The sequence below is a fragment of the Parus major genome, chromosome 4A, assembly GCF_001522545.3.
Source record: "Parus major isolate Abel chromosome 4A, Parus_major1.1, whole genome shotgun sequence".
NCBI lineage: Eukaryota > Metazoa > Chordata > Aves > Passeriformes > Paridae > Parus > Parus major.
The window spans coordinates 18,343,179-18,363,151 of NC_031772.1; the positions used below are offsets into that span (position 1 = coordinate 18,343,179).

Genomic DNA, 19,973 nt, shown 5'->3' on the forward strand with positions numbered 1-19,973 from the left:
CCACAGGCAGGTGCTGCACCAGTTACATCCTCACACAGCCCCCTGTCCTGGAGCACTTCTCTTTTGTCACCTCTTGTGTCTAATAACCAACACCCTGACAAATCTGCCTGATTCTTCCACCAGCCATGAGAAGGGAGGACACCAGACAGTGAAATGTTTCTTTCCTCCCCACCCTGTATCTGCTTTTCTCACCCAGTTTCCACTGCACTCCAGCGATTCACTCCACTGCTCAAGTTTTCTTCCACAGGGCAGGTTTTGGAGTTGGATTCTCCATCTGGACACAAGGTGATGTTCAGTGGAATGTAGTCTTTGCCATCCTATGAAATTAATAACACAAAAAAAGCACAAAGCTGGTAAAGTTCATTTTGTGCTGCATCTCAGATGTGACAGGTTATTGTATCCTACAGAGCTTTGTGATGAGAAAGGATTAAATTGTGATTTAACATAACTGTGATGTTTGTTCAAGGTGATTCTCCTGTTCCTCACACCCTGGGGGAGTTGTGGAAGTTAGAATGCACACTTCATCCAAGAACTACAGGAGTACAAAGTGCAGGAGGCTTTGTGAGGAAACCGAGGCACTTTGGGAACCCCGTGGTGTGGGATGGGCTTGGATATTCCAGTCCTGGTCAGAAACAAAGGCCCATGGACAGACTGCTTGCTTCTGCTCAACTTCAGGAGCTTGGGAAGGCCTTAAAGTGGGAGCCTGAAAGGATTTAATTTCTTGTCCTTCCCAGGAACTGCTGCTGCACTTGGTAATGAGCTGTGCATTGTCATTACCCCCCTGCAGCAATCATCAGGAATGACTCTGCCTTTATCTCCTGAAACTATTTGTCCAAATTCCTCTCTGCTTCTCTTTGTTTTTAATTTTGAGTTAAGTGCCCAATTCCCTTATCATGATTTTTATGTCTCCTTAATTTACTTTGGTTATAGAATCAAACTCACAAGCTCTTCATGTTGCAGACTGGGCCCTCTTCAACTCAGCTCCACTAAATTTGTTTACAAACAGGAAGGAGCTGGAGGAGAGTGTTTGATTTCTTCTTCAATTAAATTGACAGTTGCATAACAGATCTGATTGTTTTTTATTGAAGAAAAAACCAGCTGGTTTAGCTATTATGAAATTAATCATGATATACCTGCCTCTCTGTGCTTTAAGCTGCATAATTGTAAAGCTCCCAGAAGCACTGGTGAACATAAAGTTGGAAATGAGAGACAAAATTCAGGAGGTGGAGGAAAATCAGAAGCAAAGTTAACATTTGAGGAGTTAACATTGTCTTTACTCATCCCAGCAGGCATTTTCCTAGTGAGCTGTGCTAGGAAGTGAAATGTCATTTTGGTGTTTAATATCCTTCACCTCTGCACAGGAACACACTCCAAATGCATTTTGTTGGGGTCTGAGACACAGAGTGTGAGCCCTTGGCTCTGGTCTCTGCCTCCCACATCCAGGAGAACACTGAATTTCACACAACATGAAATTCATGGCTGTGTTTTCATGGAGTTACATGAACACAACTGCTACAGTCAGATAGAAAAGCTGAAAGTGTGAGTGTGCAGATTAGAGAGTTTTCTTCACTTCTTTTCTTTTTTTATTGGGTGAAAAAGTTAAAGTTTAGAGTTTAAACTAATTTAGAAAATAGAAGACAAGATGGAGGATTTAGAATATTCTTTTCCTTCTTCTTTCTTCTTCATGTTCTTCTTCCAGAGGTTTTTGGGTAGCAGGAGGTGATTGATAAGTGATAGAAAGGTAGGTGATAGATGATAGAAAGACAGGAGGTGATAGAAAATGTCACAGTGCAGCTCACAGATGATGGGTCATTGCATCATTAATAAAAATAATTAACGTGTCTATTGTTAATTGGGTAAGAATGAGTATAAAGATAAAGGAACTGAGTAGTTTGGGGCCATTTTGAGCCTTCAGAGCCAAAGTGAGCCAGGCTGTAGTGATTTGAACTTGTGCAGAAAATCTGGAGAGACCTGCCAAATCTTTGATAACATCCTAATTAAACACAAGAAACAAGATCTTAACGAGGTTTAGAGTTTTCTTCCTGACCCAGAGAACTGAGATAAGCGGAACTCCCCATGAAGGACAATTCCAAAGGAGGAATTCTTTGAGTCTCCCAGAGGAGACCAAGAAATCCAGGAGTGAAGAGAAGTGCAGGAATCAAACCAGAAAATAAAGTTTGACACTTTTCTAGTGAGGGGCTGGCCCTGCTGTACCTGCTGCACGTTGGCCTGGAGGAGATCCCCCAGGCGCTCCACGAGCTCCGTGAACGTTGGTCTCTCCGTGGGGACCCCGTGCCAGCAATCCAGCATTGTCTGGTAGCTGGAGAGAAAAAAACAACAGGGATTAGGAATGGGAAAGGATGGGAGCTTTTCTTTCAAACTGTTTCATTCCACTGCTGCTTGGTTTGGTCAGTCTTTGGACTAAGAGAGGTTCAGATCTCCACGTGCTGAAATCCTGTTTTAGTTTCCATGTTGGATGTTTTCCACTTCCATATTCCTGCAGGATTTTGGGTTTCACCTAACTTAAAGTCTGGCTGCTGGGCCCTGCTGACACTGCTGAAATAAGTCCTGGTTTTGGGTGCTGGGTTTCTGTCACAGCATCTGAAGTCTGAACTACAGCTGACATGGGGTATCTGAGCATCTTCTTGCTGGCAAAGGTCAGGCTGACTTGGGCTGTCCTTGGCATTGGTGCTGTCAGACACCCAAAATATACTCAATCACAGCTTTACTGAAAATAAAATAGCCAGCTGTGACACCCTGAAAATGAAACCTTGATAGTTTCTAGCCACTTTCCCAGGAAAGTAACTATAAACGTAAATGTGTATGCATTCTTTGCAAGAAACGTCTTTTGATGGACATTTTGCATGACCAGTGTGATTGGAAGGTGTTAGCCTAACTATCCAACCCCTGGTCATTGTTGAGAATCTATAAATCCTGGAGGCACAAAATAAAATCATCTTTTCCCCTATCACACATTGAACTGTGTCTGTGTGAATCATTCTGTGACACAGCTGTGGTCTCCCCCTGTCCCCACTTAAACCCAATCTCTTCTGTGAGATGTAGCAGCTCCCAGCAGCTCTTACACTTCAGGAGTGGAATATTCTGGAGATCTCATCCGGGTCCCTTCCTTGAGCCGCCGGCAGAAATCCTCGTCTATCTGCACTCCAGGGTATGGGGAGGCACCTGGGGGAGAAGGAGAGGGATCCAGGATGGCACAGTCCCTGTGGCCCAGCCCAGGGAATGCTGATCTCTGCTGAGCATTCCAGCTTACCCTGGAAGGCTCTGCCAGTAAAGGAGCTCGAGTGAAGGAGCTGCAGTCACTCACAATCTGTGTTTTTTATTTGGAAACCTCTTACAAACTCACTCTGCCTCTTCAGAGATTTCAATCAGCTGTCTCCTCTGCATTTTTGATACAGTCAGGACCACTCCAAGGTAAAACAAGGCAGAGGAGAAATGGACTTTATTCATTTAAGACTTTAAAGTATCTCTTGGTCAGCGGTAGAAAAGTTCCAGCTCATTCAATGCTTTCCAAACAATATCCTGCACTGAGTGGATACACAGGGAGTGAGTAATTCCTGCTCATCCTTCATGGCCTTAGAACCCCTGTGAGTAAGAGCAGAGGGGGCTGTGGGCACCTGGATCCTGCCAAGGCCCACGAGAACCTTGGTTCAATCCATGTGTGGAAGTGCTCCTCTCCTGGTTCACCAACTACTGGACTTGCATTTTCACTTGCACATCCTCCTTGCAGTGACCTTCCAGCTTCTCAGCCTTGTTCTCTTTCCTGGCCACGTGCTCCTTGCTGTTTTCCTCCAGTGCCACTCAGGTGTTGGCTGAACCCTGGCAGGGCAGCTCGTGGCAACTGGAATTGCTTTGCAGAGGTTGGATGCTGTGAAGGGCTGGGAGCTTTGTGTTAACTTTGGGGAAAATTCAGAAATCTGAAGTTTGAAATGTTACTGAATTTACTGTGGATAACACTAAAAGATTTGTAACTTCCCTCCCTCAGCAAAGGCTTCCCATGCAGCACACCCCTTCTGACATCCCAGAGGCTGGATGATGAATTTGGAAACAATTTAATCAAGTCTTAACGTAGGAGATTGAATGGAATCTGTATCCAGCCCTCGAGGAATCTGTGTATGATTTACTGTCTACAACATTCCTGCATATTTCCTGCAATTTTTCCCCCCATTTGGAAACACCATCATGTGCTGTGCACTTGGGGGCACAACGAGAGCAGCAGAAATCTTTTGGGTACAGCATTGAAGAAGGGGCCAAAACGTGGCTGCTTCCAGGATTGTTCTGCTCTGTGAACCTGACAGCTCAGTGGGCCCTGGGGAGCCGAGATCCCAGCACTGCCTGGGAAGGAATCTCAGCACAAATGGGCTCCCAGGACATCCAGAGCCCAGGGATGCTTCCCCACAGCACTTCTGAATTCCCTGGATGTGCAAGCACCAGAGCACAGGACTGGCAGTGTTTCCTGGAGTTATGTGAGCTGGAGATAGGCAGCACCATCATTTCTGCTTTGTACCCAGATTTTCCTTCCCAGCCCTGCCTGTGGCCTCTCATTATGCTCAGAATAACCTGGGAGTGAGCTGCTCATCTCACAGGTGGAGAATTCCTCTTTCTCTCACAATCCCAGTTCTCTCTCTTTGTTCACACCACAGATCAGATCAACTGTGAGATGCTGGTGAGAGCAAATACAGGGAAGGCAAAGGGTAAGAGTGATTGGACAAGGAGTAATGGGACAACCTGAAAGAAGGGACATTTAGGTCAAATATCAGGATGAAATATTTTACTGGGGGTGGTGAGGCCCTGACACAGGTCTCCCAGAAAAGCTGTGGATGCCCCAACCCTGGCAGTGCTCAGAACCAGGCTGGATAAAGCCTTGAGCATCATGGTTTAGTAGGAGGTGTCCTGCCCATGACAGGAGGGCTTGGGATCATCTTGAAGATCCATTCCAACCCCTGAACATTCTGTGAGTCTATGATTCATTTTTGACTTCAGGATCTTTTGGTAGTTTATATTTTGGCCAGTGCTGGCCTCCTACCAGCTGGAGGCAGCTCAGATCATAAAAACAAGGAACTCTCCCTTTCCCACTCTCACTGAGCACTGTCTTTATCTGGACTATGGGATAAGTCTGATAACTTGGATTTGGAATGCTGAGACAGCTTGGGAGAAATGTAGGCTGGAACATATGGTGTAAGGCCTACACAGGATGTTTTCCTTAGGGGAAATCTCCTTCAAAATGCTCAAAGATGTGGCATGCATTGGATATGGAGCCCTCTTTTGATCTTGGTTTTATTTTAGTGGGATAATGAGATGCTGATGTTACTACCAGGCACTGCTTGTTTACATAATTATCTCTGATTGCTTTTGGAACAGCTCACATTGAAATTGCAGGAGACACCGACATTCTGCCAGTGATTTCAGGATGTGTTAAACACTGCTGGCACCACCTGACACAAGGTGTGCTGACCCCATTTGAATAATTTAAAGCTCATTGCAAACTCAGCCCCAGATGGAAATGAATATTCCCTCAAGTCCTGATTTCCCTGTGCATCACCAATGCAGATCCAGGCTGCCAGTCCTGCAGGCAGCCTCTTGTCCTTCACTCAGCTCCTGACCCTGCCAGGACACAATCTACACTCTGCAGTTCCCTAATCAGTATTTTTCCCTTTTTTTAGAGGGTGCTCTGTCTGTGGGACCCAGTGAGAGCAGCAGCTGTAAATGGGAGCCAAAACACACCCTGTGGCAACGATAAATAACTTCCATCCCGTGGCTCTCAACCATCTGTAAAACTTTTCTATGACAGAATTCAATCAGTGACACAAATCCTTAATTAAATATTTATCGTTTGAGCTGCAGATGTGAGCTGTGCCAAACCACAGGCATGCCTGGATGAGCTGGATGAAAAACCCTCTCAGAGAAAATGACTGGTTTTGAGCCTGTGCCACCAAGTGAAAAAGCACTTTTTGATCTACATCACAGCCAGGGCAGAGGCTGCTGCACGGGTGGCAGCCCCTGCAGCCGTTTGGGAGATTTACAAATTTAGAAGGGGCTAAAAGAACCCAGCTAAAATGTTTTTTTTTAAAAAATAGATTAAAATAGAGGTGGATTTCACTGAGTGGGTTTTAATTCGTAGTAGTGTTCAGAGTTAAAGGCCATCTGTTAAATTCTGTCAGGACCTTTGGGAGTGACACAAAGTTTGTTCCTGCAGTTCCTTGGATTCATCTGGTTCCCAGGGGAGAGCCTGTCCCCTGAGTGTGTCTCTAGATGCTGATGCTAAAGCATCTTCCTGAATAATCTGATTAAACCTGGTGCTTCTGGAGCTTTGCCTTTCTGTGCTGTTTCTGAAGCTGCAGCAGGTGATGCTGTTACAGAGCCATGGAGGGCTCACCCCAAAATAACAACACCAGGGCTGGACCCCAGGGAAAGCAGGAGCTGCCACTTCTTTCAACCACTCAAGTGTGAACCTTCTGCTCGGTGTGCAGATGTGGAGCAGGGAAAAGTCCACATCAAAGACTTGGACTGAGAGCAGGTTATGATTTTGTAGCCAGCCCTAAGTAAAGATTAGGATAGAAACAGCTCCAGACTTTGCATTTTCACTTGGCATCTTGAGCCCAATCATTAATCTCAACTGATCCATGAGCTAAAGATAGAAAGAGATTAGAATTTGCTTTAAAATCCAGCAGCTTAAGTTAACAATGCTTCTTGTTTTCTTTTGTCTGTAAATGCTGATTAAAAAGCCAGAGCTGACATTCCAAAATTCCCTCAGGAAAACGAATCTTGCCCCTCTGCAAGGAGGATCTGAGAGCAGCACAGTGAAGGGAAGGTTGTCCAGGGCTCACAGCTTTATCTGCACAGAAACCAGAGCTCAGCGAGGCTGAGGTTTCTAACAGCACCCTGGGATGAAATCTCGAGCACATAAAGAACATCATTTTTATCCTTTTAGCAATGTTGTGGTTTGCAAATGATGCAGAGACAAGAGCCCATGGTCTGCCCTTGCTCTGCTGCCAAAAGGGCTCGGGTTGAGCTCAGCACTGGTCCTTGCACCAACCCAACAGCAGCTGCTGCCAAGAGATTTTTCTCAGCTAGAAAATCTTTGATTTTGTGGGGTGGATGGTCAAGCTGGGATAAATCTGTGTGGGCCCCTGTGCCCACAGCAGGGTGACTCTGAAGCCCTGGAGCTCTGGGGCTCCCTGCACCAGGTATGGTTTGACAGGAAACTTCATTGCTCTCCAAAAAATCTCCCACTCCCCCCCAGCAGCAGAGGCTTGCATTTTATCTCTGGGCTCTGCTGCTTTCAGTGAGTACAAATGTTAAGTCCAGGATTTTGGATGTTTGATCTCCCTCCCCAGTGTTTTCATGTCCTTTGTCAGGTGGAGTTCTCCTTGAAATTGGCTTTATTTTACACCTGATCTGCACTGTGCACTTCTCCTCAGTGATACAGAAACACTGCCCTGCATGACCACCTCTTGTTAAAAGCTTTTCTTAGCTAAGCAGCCATAAATTAGAGGGGAAAAAAAAAGGGTTTGAAACCATTCTTACCTAGAGAAAATATTTCCCACAGCAGCACTCCGAAAGACCACACGTCACTCTGCGTGGTGTAAATTTTGTCAAAAATAGCTTCTGGAGCCATCCACTTGAGTGGAAGCCGTGCCTAAAAGCCAGAGACACAACAGGTTGCCAGATGTGCTGTTACTGATCTGCCCAAGCCCAAGTTGAGGGTGCCAATTGAAGCTCCTTGCACTCACATCTCCCTTCCGTACGTAGTCGGGGTCTTTATAAATATCCCTGGCAAGGCCGAAGTCACAGATCTTGACCACGTTGTTCTCGGACAGGAGGATGTTCCTGGCTGCCAAATCCCGATGGATGCACTGCCAGGGAATGACAGGGGGTCAGAGGGGGCTGGGCAAGGAGCCCCTGCTGGAGCTGGAAGCAGGAGAGCTTCTTTGGGAGGGGGGAAAGAAATGAAGTGTGAAAGAAATACACTGTGATATGCAAAAGGGAGAATAACTCAGGGAACAAGCCAGAGTCAGGCTTCTGTTTCTTTCTGAAATAACTTTGCAGTTACAAGGGAGGGAGTCCTATTTTCTAATCAGCTGATCCATGGGAAATTTAGGAGAGGCCAAAGAGCAGCTGCAGCTCCATTTGGCAGTGCAGGTCCATGTGAGGTGGGATCACCCTGCTCAGGATTTCTGGGGCTGTCCTGGTGGCTGTGTGTGAGTGCAGGTTCAGTTGTGTGCACACTTTGGGCTGTGGATTGCCCTGCACTTTCCTGAAAAGGCATTCCACAGGCTAAAAACTGCTTCTCATTTATCCAAGAGGTGCTGACCTTGCTGACAGTCCCCAACACTTCTGACAGACTAAAGGAAGAGCTGGATACTCCCTCCTCATTTTTCAGTAGTGTTGTTGCTCACCACACTAAAAGGAGCTTTCTCTACAGGCCCTTTCTGTGTTCATTTCTGAGGCAGTTCCACAAATTGTCTCACAATCTGTATTCACTCCTTCTACCTAAACCCTCCTGCTGCAGATGCCAGTCCCTGCAGCCATGACCATGATCAATGTTCCTCCACAACCCCTTCAGTGCTAATTACTGCTTAACCACCAGAGCCAATGTGATCTCCAGCACTCTGATAGGAGAGCAAAAATCAGATTCCTCAGACTCAAAAGTGTGTTTGGGTTTCTTCATATCAGACACTCTGCAAGAAGTCTGAGTGAGCTCACTTTTCGGGAGGCGAGGAACTCCATGCCTTTTGCCACCTGGAAGCTGTAGCAAATCAGATCCTCCAGAGTCAGGGGCCTCTTGTACAGATCCTCAGCATCTAGGAGAGATCAGAGACATGGCAAAACCCTGCAGCAAGAGCTGGGTGGCACCTGAGTGCTGGGGGTGAGATCTGTGCAGGGCTGCAGCTCGGGGTGAGCAGCCACTGACCCAGAGGCAGAAGATCAGATGAGGAACAAAGTTCCCTCATCCATTAGTCACTGATTCAGCTATGGGGAAACAACACCTCAGGCTGGGAGTGAGGGAAACTTTATAGACAAGAGCCCAGGGACAGAGTGACCTCACAAGTCTGGTAAAGCATTCCTATTCCTCCTCTCACACAGCAAGAGCAGCTTTTGTACACAATACAAAGCTCTCTTTTTGGGAGAAACTTGGACTGGGGAACAGGCAAGGGGAAGAATTTGGGATTTCAGGGACAAGCCAAGCCATGTAAGGGCTTGTAAAGCATGTTACAGCGTGTGTGGCACTAACCAAGTGACAAGAAATCTTCCCAACAAAAGCTTGGGGATGAGGTGGGGTTCTTTTACCTTCTTCATCCTCTTCTGAGTCACTGTAACTCTTATCTTCAATAAATCCTGAGCTGGCAGAGCTGCCTGTGCTGGCCACGCTCTCGAGGCGCCTCTTGATCAGTTCAGTCAAATCACTGTTGGACTCATCCAGACTTTTCTCTGCTTGGTCAGAGCTTTCCTGGGACTGGAAATGGCATAAACCTGATTTTTAGCTTTGTATGAAAAGCTTGGGGACTCAAAGTATGTGACAGAATGGCATAAGGAGAAAGGGCCCTCTGAAGATGAGCATTTGAACATGATGTTTCCTGAAGTGGGAATAAATAGGAAACCAGGTTTTATTAGTTCTAATTATAAACCAATAAAGCCTGGTTTCATATTTATTCCTACTGATTATTTCCCTTCCACTGAGAGCAATATTCCACATCAGAGTTAGCTGAAAGCTGGCTGGGTGAGACTGAGAGGTGAGCAGAGAGAAGCTGTAATTCTCTTGCTGTCTTAGGATGGTAAAAATCCCCTCAAGGTGATGGGCACTGACGTGTTTGTGCTGGGGAGTGAGGCACAACCAGCCCTCAAATCATGGCAACAATGGTGAGAAAGAAATCCTGGGTGACTGCACCAGGAAAATCTTTCACTCACACAAAGTCCCTCATGTACACAATAGCAATAATAATAATAATAATAATGATAATAATAATAATAATAATAATAATAGTACTGGAATAATCTGGGAAAATCATCTTAGTGAGGCTGCAGTTTCTGGCAGGGCTGGGATCACAGAGCCTGTTCCACACTGGATATTCACGAGGAGGACTCAGTCCCATCCCTCCCCTGCTCTGATTTCTGCTCCTGTGTCCTGCTCCCATCCCAGCCCAGTCTGTGCTGGCACAGATCTTTGTGTGGATGCAGAGAACTGTTAGGGAACCAAACATCTGATTGGTTTTGATGCAGAATATCCATCATCCAGACACAGATCTCAGGGCTGGCACAGGGGGAGGGACAGAAGATGGGAAAGAACAGATGGGGGAAGGATGAGCTGTTTTCACTTGGGGCCAAGAAACAAAAATCCCCAAGCCAGATTTGTTTTTGGGAGGGTTCACCTTCTCCTAGTTCAGTTAATGCCATTTGTTCACTAATATTTTTTGCCCCCCTTGTGCTGGGAAGTATCTCACAAGTAATTCCCTCTCTTTCAAGTGCTCTGGAGTGTTTGGGGACTTGGAACTAATTCTTTAGGAGATGCTACAAGAGGACATCACTGAGATCCTACAGGGGAGAAAAAAACCCAATCCCTCTTCTTGCTTGTACAAATGAAAATGTGGAGAGAAAATGAAGTGCCCATAGAAATACCCAACTGCCTCTGTGCCAATGCAGAGCAAATCCAGCTTTTGTCAGTGGTTGTTGATTCCCTGCCTCGTGACTGTGAGAAGTCTCATTTTCTTACCTTGTATGCAATGAAATCTCCTCGTTTCCCTCTGAGATAGTTGGACAGATTTCCATATTTGCAATATTCCACTATGACCATTAAAGGACCTAAAACAGACAGTGAAAGTCAAATGAGTTTTGAGGCACTGCAAAGCATGTAATTCTAATTTATCCTACCAAATCCTCCTCAAAATAAGTGGCATTTCTATTGTACAGATGAGGAAATGAGGAAACACAGGAGTGACACAGCCAGCAGGGATGTGGAGAGAAGGAAACACATTCTTAGTTTTCCCCATTGGATGGTGACAGTTGGTATTTATTCCTAAATTATAAACAAGAAAAATTCAGGATGATCAACACAATCCCAGATGCTGTTAAGGTTGGTTTGCTGTGTACATGGAATAGTTTTCATTTTCTCTGCTGGCTTCACAATTGTTTGTTTTGGGTGGAGCTGATGCCACTAGAGGAAATCAAAGTATGCAGGGCCATAGACAGATCTAAATGAAAAGCTGCAAAAATACTCAGCCTGAAGTTTCTGAAAGCCTGGAAAGTGCTCTCACTTTCTTCCTTATTCCTCTGCAAACCAGGGTAGATTCAGTGCTGCTTTCACACAATGATGCAGGTTTTTAAGAGCTGCTTGAAATGCTTTTTAATTGCAGTGTGAGATGTTAGGGAAGGGATAAGCTGCATTCTGCACCTTTATTTTTTGTAATCATCAAATGTAAGGTAAGGTGAATTCATGGGACTGGGATGTGGATAAACATGGAATATTATCTACCCCAGACACAGAGACTTTCATGTCCAGAACCTTTTTCTCTGGAGAAGGTCTATGAGGAGTTTACACTTCAAAGGGGAAACTCTGAGAGCTGCACTTGGCCTTGGGGAAGGAGCTCAGCAGGATTCCTGCTGGAATTCCTCATCCTCAGAGGGAACAGTGACCCTGGGACAGTGTGGGGCAGGGAGAGGAGCAGCCTTTGGGTCCCACAGAAAGGGAGATGCTGAATTCCTGCAGGCAGAACCAAGCCCGTGGTGTTCCCCGTGGATCCCTGCAGGCTCTGCACTCACCCCAGCCTTCCAGCCCTGCCTTGAGTGCACACCTTGGGGCTCTCCAGGACCCCCAGTGCCTCTGCCTGCAGCTGGAACAAGCCTTAAAACCTTGCAATGGCTGCAAAAACACCGACCCCAAATCCCCAAAGGCCAGTGGTTCCAGTGCTGACCCCAGAGCTCTGCTCAGCGCTGGGATCTGGCCCTGCTCAAGAGATTTGGCTCTGAAGAACCCAAAATCCAGTGTCCCTCATGGATGCCCTGAGGAAATGCAGATTCCAGAGCAGCTTTAAAGCTCTGCTTAGTGATTTATTCATGGTTTTGAAACGCTTCCTAGACATGGCCTCCTCTTATTTTGTTCCCTCATTGTAAAGCACACACTGCATTAGTTCTGAGTGCTGAACATCAGACACTCCGCCAAAGTGTTAAATTCTGTTATTTGGTACCTTGTTAAAGTAATGTATGTGCATACTTAATACCAGTCTCCATCAGGAATACAACTTACATAAAGCCTAGCAGGGGAGGGGAGAGCTCTGGAATTTCACAGGAGCTGGGATCCGTGTCTGCCTCTGGAGCTCAAGGCTGTGTTCCTTCAGTCTGCACTTGCACTGCCCCAGGCTCTCCGTGCCCTGTGGGGTCCTGCTGCACCCCTCTGCTCCAGACTCTGCCCCCAAAGGTGTCCCCAGGCAGGGAGGAGGGAGGGTCACCCCACCCAGGATGGGCCAGGCTGGACAATGGGAAATCAAAGAACTCCTGGGAGAAAAAGGTTTCTCAGAAACTGGGAAATGAGAGCCTTTGATCAATCCTGAGGTGTCTGTGCAAGCAGAGCTCTGGGGCTGCTTTGGTTAAGAACCACTGAGCCCTGGTTCTGCTGCCAGGTTTGAATCCCCTGTTTGTCCTGAGCCCCCTCAGGGACTTGTCAGCACAGCACAGCACTCCCAGTGTCACCAGCACTCCTGAGTCACCAGCATTCCCAGTGTCACCAGCACTCCCAGTGTCACCAGCACTCCTGAGTCACCAGCATTCCCAGTGTCACCAGCACTCCTGAGTCACCAGCATTCCCAGTGTCACCAGCACTCCTGAGTCACCAGCATTCCCAGTGTCACCAGCATTCCCAGTGTCCCAGCCCCTCTGCTCAGTCCCAAGCAAAGGCTCCTGGCTGCTGCACCTGAACCCCAAACCCCTCCAGCTGGAGCTGCCCTTGCTCCCACACAAGCTTTTGGGGTCTGGAGTGCTGCAGTTGTTGGGATGTCCCCATCCACGTCTCCCAGATCCCAGCAGTGTCCTTGGCTGCTGTTTCCTGAGGAATCAGAACCACCTTGCTGGAGGAAAGATTCCTTCCCTGGCTTCCTCCCAAACCTACCTCACTGAAGTTTTCCTTTTCCCTCGTGACTGGACAACAACTGTTGGGAACTGATGGTTTTGGGCTGTGAGATGATGAGAGATCCATCTCTCTCGAGTTTCCCCCTTCACTTTTTTCACTCTGGGGCTTCCCTTGCCCTCAGGTCACCTAAACCTGTCTGTTGGGGGTGGTTTTGAAGATTTTGAAGGCCAGCAGTGAGGAGCCATCCTCCAGAGCTGCTCCCCTGAGGCTGAAGCACAATGAGAGGCCCGGATGCTTTGCAGTGTGGGAAGGGATGGTTTAGTGACAAAGGTCTGAAATTGATGGGACTTTGCATGATGCCAGCTCAGCCCTGTGGAAATCCCTGCTCTGCTGCATCCATCAGGCTTCCTGAACACAGGGCAGAGCCTGCTGGGTCTGCCTGGAGAGGGTGAAGTGTGGGGAAAGGGGAGGCTCAGGGAGCCAAGGGCTCAGCCTGGTGCCTCCTCCTGACAAGGCAGGGAAGGAGAGGGAGAAGAAGCCTGGAAACGGCCACGGGGAGGAATTGGGCACCTCACTGCAATCCAGTGTTCTCCTCCCTGCAGTACAGAGTCCCTTTTGGGAACAGGCCTCCAGAGAAAGGTGACATCCCTGGTGGGAGAGCCCTGGGTGGGATGAGGCCACATCCTGCAGGAGCAGCTCTCCTGTGAGCAGAGAGCTGGAAATGGCTGCACTTGCACTGGCTGCACCACAGGCACTTCCAAACACCCAAAAAGTGCCAGAAAGGTGTTTTCTTTTCTGCCCCCCATTTACTGAGGACTCCTCACCTCCAGCTTTGGTGCAGGCTCCCAGCAGGTTGACCACATTCAGGTGATGTCCTATATGGATGAGGATCTTCAGCTCAGACATTAGAGCCTTGCATTCGTTAGTAGTTGCACATTCTGCTTAAGATAAACAGGAAAAAAACCATCTTTACACAACAGGATATTTTCAACAGGACACAGCAAGATCCTGTTTATCCTTTGAAACAAAACCCACCCAGGTTCCTCGCAGTATCTTGGCTTTTCAGACTCTCACACACAGATAATAATTCATCCGTTTCATTGTCTGCTGACCTTTATGAAGCAGGATAACACTTTATCTTTTGGGTGACTCTTCCTTTCTCGAGCGTGGGTTATGGAGGGTTACGGTCCCTTCCCCCAAACCTGATCCCACAGAGCCTTTGCCAGGACTCAGCTTTGCAAGCTTAGCAAAGGCAGCCTCTGCAAGCCCCCACAGCACACAGCACGTGTCCCTTCCCCTCTGCTGGGCTGGGCACTTCAGCAGGACTGGGTTACAATACCTCAGAACTCCCCACTGCAGCTGGTGAGGAATCCACACATCTGGAAGCTGTCCCAAAATGTCCCAGAGAACGCACAGCATTACGAAATCTCAGGCCTGTGAGATCTTATTGACCCGAGAAATACATTTTCTAATACCTGTGTGTGAGCCATGAACCTGACAATGGAGGCCCTGGCTGGCCAGTGACATTATTTTAAGGCAGGCATTCTCAGACCAGAAGGTTGTTCAGATGCTGCTTTATCTTCCCAAAACTTCCATGATGTATTTTAACAGGAGAGGCTTTGGCCTGTTTCCTTTGCATCATGTAAGATTTAAGGGTGAAGAAACAGTTATGCAACAAATCATTTGGTGTGACAGGTGTAACCTCTTTATCTGTTTGGAGAATTCCCCATGATCTTTCTCCAAAGTGTGTCATAAAGAAGGAGCTGTTCCAAGATTCCTTCAGTCAGCAGTGTTTGGTGGTATCACTCCTGATTTCCCCTGGCATGTGCTGAGCACGCAGCCAGCTCAGAAATTATTTAGATAATTCTGCACATTGAATTTCAGCCGTCAATCCAGAACAGACCTGAGTGTGCTGCATGGAGATGGCAGAAATGCAGGCATCTCCAGAGCCTTTTGAATTCCCTGGATGGACTGACTGGTGCTAGAGAATCAGCTTTTTTCATGGAAATGATGAATTATGGGCACGTTAGCTGGGGAGGGGCAGACCAGAGCAGGAGGCAGCTGCCTCCACTGGGGGAGGGAGGTGTAAAACGATGGAGAATCTGCCAAATATTGCTGAATAAGTGCTGGCAGGGCAGAGCTGACATGAGGATCAGCTGGGAAGCGCAGCATGGAAGGGAATGAAGCCCCAGAGCTGTCCAGGGCAGCATGTTTTGATGGAGGTGGGAATATGTCTGGATCAGGGATTTCTAGGGTATTTCAGGGATCTGGAAATGGGCATGGAACAGAAGACACAACAGCAGGACAGAAGATGATCACAAGGATGAAAATAGAGAGGGGAGACCAGACCTGAAGGAGGTCCAGAGAGGTGATAAATGTGTGTTTTTATGATTTCAGAGAGATGGGAGTAGCAGAGCTCCAGGAGAGGCGGCAGAAGCCAAGCCTGGTGGCATTGCAGGGGTTAAGGATGTCATGCAGCAGGATGGAGCTGTGAGGGCCATGGCAGCATGGACTGAGCTATGGGATCACCCTCAGGAGCAGTCCCAGGCCCTGTCCCAGCCAGCAGTGTGTGGCTGACGCGTTCATTCCTGGTGTGTGCAAACCCAGCGTGCCAGAGCAGGCTCTGAGTTCCCTCCTTCCTCCACCCAACAGGAAAAGCTTCCCTTCATTTCAACAACTGCAAGCAAGATGTCTCCAATTTACTCTCCTGGCACTGGGGTTTTTTCCAGCCCCTTGAACTGCTCTCCATCTGGAAGGCTCAGCTCCAATTTCGGGCTATCTCGTGTAATTACGCTCCACAATCTCTTCCCCTCCTCACCTCACAGACCTGGAAGCTGCTGTTTTCTTCCTCGAGGAATACAAGCCTTAATCAGCAGCACAGCTGCTGGCGTTTCCTCCCCTCACATCCAGCCAGGATGGCTGATTCCCACATGGAAAGCCACTCCCCACAGGGCACAGCGAGCTGAGCACCGTGCCCCTCGCTGCCCCCCGCCTGCCCTCAGTGTCCTCTCAGAGGGATTTCTGTACCTTTCAGCATTTTTACGGCAACTGTTTTGCAGGTTGAAGATTTATCAATGCCAAAAGCAGACGCCTCCACCACCTTCCCAAAAGCACCATGACCCAGAGTTTTACCTAGAGAAGCAAGAGGTGAGAGTGAGCCCAGGCTGCACCAGGCAGGAGGGGACATGCAACCTCAGCTGTGCAGGAGAACCAGGCACAGGGCACGGCCACAGCAGCCTGAACCACATCCTGCAGCATATGGATAGCCAGGGATCTCTATCCATATGGCCTGGATGCAAGAGAGCACGGGAGAGAACAGAGGAGAGGAAATCCCTGCGCTACCGAGGCTGAGACCTACAGGGATTGAGGGGAGAAACTTCACCTGGGGCTGTCCTGGAGCCTAGGGAAAGCTAATTGTGTTAATAAGGGTTAATTGTGGCACCCTGATCTCTCATGGATCACAGAGAGAGCCAGCAAGGCACTCAGGGAGTCACAGCCCTTTAACCCTTTGGTTGTTGACATTGATTTGATGGGAAAACTGCACTAAATAGAATTTCGGATGATAACTTTTCTTTCTTTTCCCTTTCATTTGGATTTTTCCTGCCCGTGCTACCTGGTGTGCTCTGAGGGCTCTGATCCAGCCTCTGGTTTTTTGGTTCTGCCAGTTTGACTCTGTCCCACCATCACCTCAGATTTTGTGATTTTTGTCTGCCCTCTCCTCCTTCCACGTTTTCCAGCTGCAGCACCGAGAGCACACACAAATACAGATATTTTCCCTGCACTCCTCAGTGCACACAGATGTTACAGTTTTGCTGTACAAACACAGCCAGCTTTTTTGCCTTTTCTCACTCCATCAGCCAGTGAGCTGAGCTGTTCAGTGAAATGTGGCTCATTTTTCCATGAGAGCTTTTTACAGCTCAAAGCTGAGTTCTGATGGCTGATAAGGAAGTGATTATTTGATGAATTGATAGCTTTCTTCAAAAGAAAATTCACTTTCCTTCTTCCTCTATGGGAATGAAATCACACTTTTGGCAGGGACAGTACCTGAAGATATCTTTCCTCCCTGCCAAGAGTTTGGCTTCCCTTTCCCAAGGAAAAAAAAAAAAGTGGCAGCTATTTTGACAGATTCTTTCCAAATCCCTCCTTTCACCCTGAACTCTGGGATCGCAGATCCAAGGGTGGCAGTACCCTGGCACTGTGCTGGGTTCTTCCTGGCTTATCCAACAGCTCCACTGCCTTTGGGAAGCATTTGGGATCATCCTTCCCCCCCAGCTGTGACCCCAAATCACTCACCCAGGCGCAGCCTGTCCCTGGGGAACTCCCATTTACTGCTGTCGTAGGGCAGGCGGTCACACTGCTCGTCAAGGGGCATCTCCTCGGGGTCCATGATAATTGACAGGTATCCTGTTTTAATATCTGTGGCATCGGGCTAAAAACAGGGCAGGGAGAAATCATTCAGGGGATTTACTCTGCAATTCCAAAGGGAGGGAGCTGCCCGGGGAGTTCCCTGCCTTCCAGGCAAATTTATTCTGAGCCAGGAATGCATCACTGCAGTTTCCTCCTCTGTTCTACAGCTGGGATACAAATGGTTGTGTCACAAAACACAAAATCTACCTGGATTGGCCAAAGGAAACCACTGATTTTCCATGGGAACTGTAGGACCTGCACTTCCTGCTGTATATTTTGGCATTGTCACCGTGTTTTGTTCTGAGGTGTTGATTCTCCACAGTTCTCCACTTCATCCTGCAACTTACTGCAATTTAAAATTGGTGGGAAGCTGCTGGAAATTGCGATTTGTGATGCTGCTAAAGTGAGAAATTGTGGTTGGCTGGGTTCTGTGAGCAGACTTGCATAGGTGTGAACTGTAAGAGGAAATTCAATGTTGTCCACAGCTCTGGTAACCTGAGGTCAAGGACAAAAATGTGAATTTAATCCCCGTGTTTACAAGAGGAGGGGAAATTTTACTCAAATGTTGGAGATCAGCAGCAGGACTGAAGTTTGGTGAGAGCAGAGCAGAGAGCTGTGCTTGCCTTTCTGTTTGCTGTTTGTTTCAGGAGAAACCCACCTAAATTCCTTGGACATTCACTGCAGGTTTACTTCTGGAGTCCCAAAAGGGAGGAGGAAAAAAAGCAAGGAGATGAAATCAGCCGTGTGGTTTGAGCTCATTTCTAGAGCAGACAGCCTGGAATCTTTCTTTAACATCTTTTAGAGTCAAGTGCTGAAATCAAGCCCTCATTTTAGAGGATTTAGGGTATTTTTTTGTAATTCTCACAAGCCAGTTTGACTCATAAAAACGAAGGAGCCTGATTTCATGGGTCCACAGAAGTGTCTGGAAACCTCTCAAGTGCAAGGGTTCTCTGGAGAAGTCAACACAAACCACGGGCTGAATTTTACAGGGACATTTTCCCCAGGTTTTCTACCATTTGTCCCTAAACTCTGGAGCTGAGGCAGATCCCAGCCCTTGTGCAGGATGGGAGCTCTCTCACCTTTCTCAGTTTGCGAATGAAGAGGGTCAGGAGGAGCCAGAAGAGGGTGGCAGCCAGCCCCGTGCACACCAGGATGATCACCTCAATGTTGGATTTCTCCTCAGAACCTGTGGGTGATGTACAGCCAGCTTGGAAACGTGTCCAGCATCCCTGAGGGAGCCTGCTGGAATTCTGCATCCCCTCACCTTGGATTTTGATGAAGGCTGAAGTGCTGTCCTGGCCCAGGTCGTTGGAGGCACGGCACTCGTAGAGCCCCTCGTCATCCTTCTTCACTCTCTCAATCACCAGGGTGTTGTTTTCCATGGAAATTCCTGTTTTAAGGCATTTTGGTTAATGTTGGCACAATAACCTACCTGCCAAAAATGCTTTTAGGAGACAGGAGAGAAGGTGAGCTCCCATCCATGCAGGCTCTGGTGTCAGGACACATTTTAATCCTGTGCTCATCCTGCTCTGGCAAACTTTCCTGACTTTTTTTTTTTCCTCTTCAACACCTGGATCAATTATTTGGCATCATTTAAAAAACAACAAATGTGGCTGTTGATTTAGAGTGGGTAGAAGCTGGAAACTAATCCAGAAGTTAGCAAAGGGATGCAGGATTGGTGCTGACAGCAGGAAGACTCTCTAGGAAAAATGGGAACTGAGTGGAGTTACTGAAGGCTGTGGGAAGGGATGTGGCTTCTAACATGGGGAACATGGAACTCAGGCACTTCTTGGAATGGTGTGAAGCAATCCTGGATCCACAGGCAGCCAGGTGACTTTCCTACATTTAATTTTTCTGATTTGTGGTACCACAGTGACAGTTCATCACTGAGGGGATGATTGGGGTGGAAATAGGGAAGCGGGTCAGGCTTGGAATCCAAAAGGAAAGGACATTTTGAATTTCTGGGTGTTCTGCCTGTGAATCCCGTTGTTAACAAGAGTACTGCACACAACTTGCCATGCACTGTGCTGAAATATTTACCCTGAGGTGTTTTTTCCAAATATTTTATTTATGTTTCCATTGGTTGGATGAGTTACATGCTTGTCCCTCTAGAATTATTTATAAAATTTCAGGAGCTATAAAGAGTTTCTCTCAGAACATTCTGGTCTGAATTATGGATGATCCTAGATTTCCTAGCTAGTCCAAGTTGCAAAATTAAAGTCACAGGAGCAGCTGCTGACATGGGATTCTCCATGATTTATGGGAGGACCTGGGACATACTCAGCTCTGCACTGGGGCAGCCTCACCTGCAGTGCAGTTTTGAGCACCAGAATATAAAAAAGACATTCAGCCATTGGAGAGCACCCAAAGGAGGCCATGAGGATGGGGAAGGCTCTGGAGGGGCGTTTTGAGGAGAGGCTGAGGGCACTTGGTTTGTTCAGCTGGAGGAGACTGAGGAGAGACCTCACTGCACTCTTCAACATCCTCA

At 47.5% G+C, this 19,973-nt stretch overlaps 1 protein-coding gene across 1 annotated transcript in view; it reads right to left on the reverse strand.

The window, feature by feature from the left end:
- LOC107203705 (vascular endothelial growth factor receptor kdr-like) overlaps positions 1-19,973 on the reverse strand; it is a 71,344-nt gene that overhangs the window by 16,537 nt on the left and 34,834 nt on the right. Inside the window, exons 10-22 of the mRNA XM_033514175.1 lie at positions 18,750-18,875; positions 18,565-18,671; positions 17,372-17,507; positions 16,106-16,210; positions 13,903-14,016; positions 10,730-10,818; positions 9,310-9,475; positions 8,725-8,822; positions 7,752-7,874; positions 7,546-7,657; positions 3,084-3,183; positions 2,215-2,320; positions 193-317 (exon numbers count right to left, since the gene is read on the reverse strand). Of these exons, the coding sequence (XP_033370066.1) occupies positions 193-317; positions 2,215-2,320; positions 3,084-3,183; positions 7,546-7,657; positions 7,752-7,874; positions 8,725-8,822; positions 9,310-9,475; positions 10,730-10,818; positions 13,903-14,016; positions 16,106-16,210; positions 17,372-17,507; positions 18,565-18,671; positions 18,750-18,875 (1,507 nt within the window). The remainder of the gene's footprint in view (positions 1-192; positions 318-2,214; positions 2,321-3,083; positions 3,184-7,545; positions 7,658-7,751; positions 7,875-8,724; positions 8,823-9,309; positions 9,476-10,729; positions 10,819-13,902; positions 14,017-16,105; positions 16,211-17,371; positions 17,508-18,564; positions 18,672-18,749; positions 18,876-19,973) is intronic.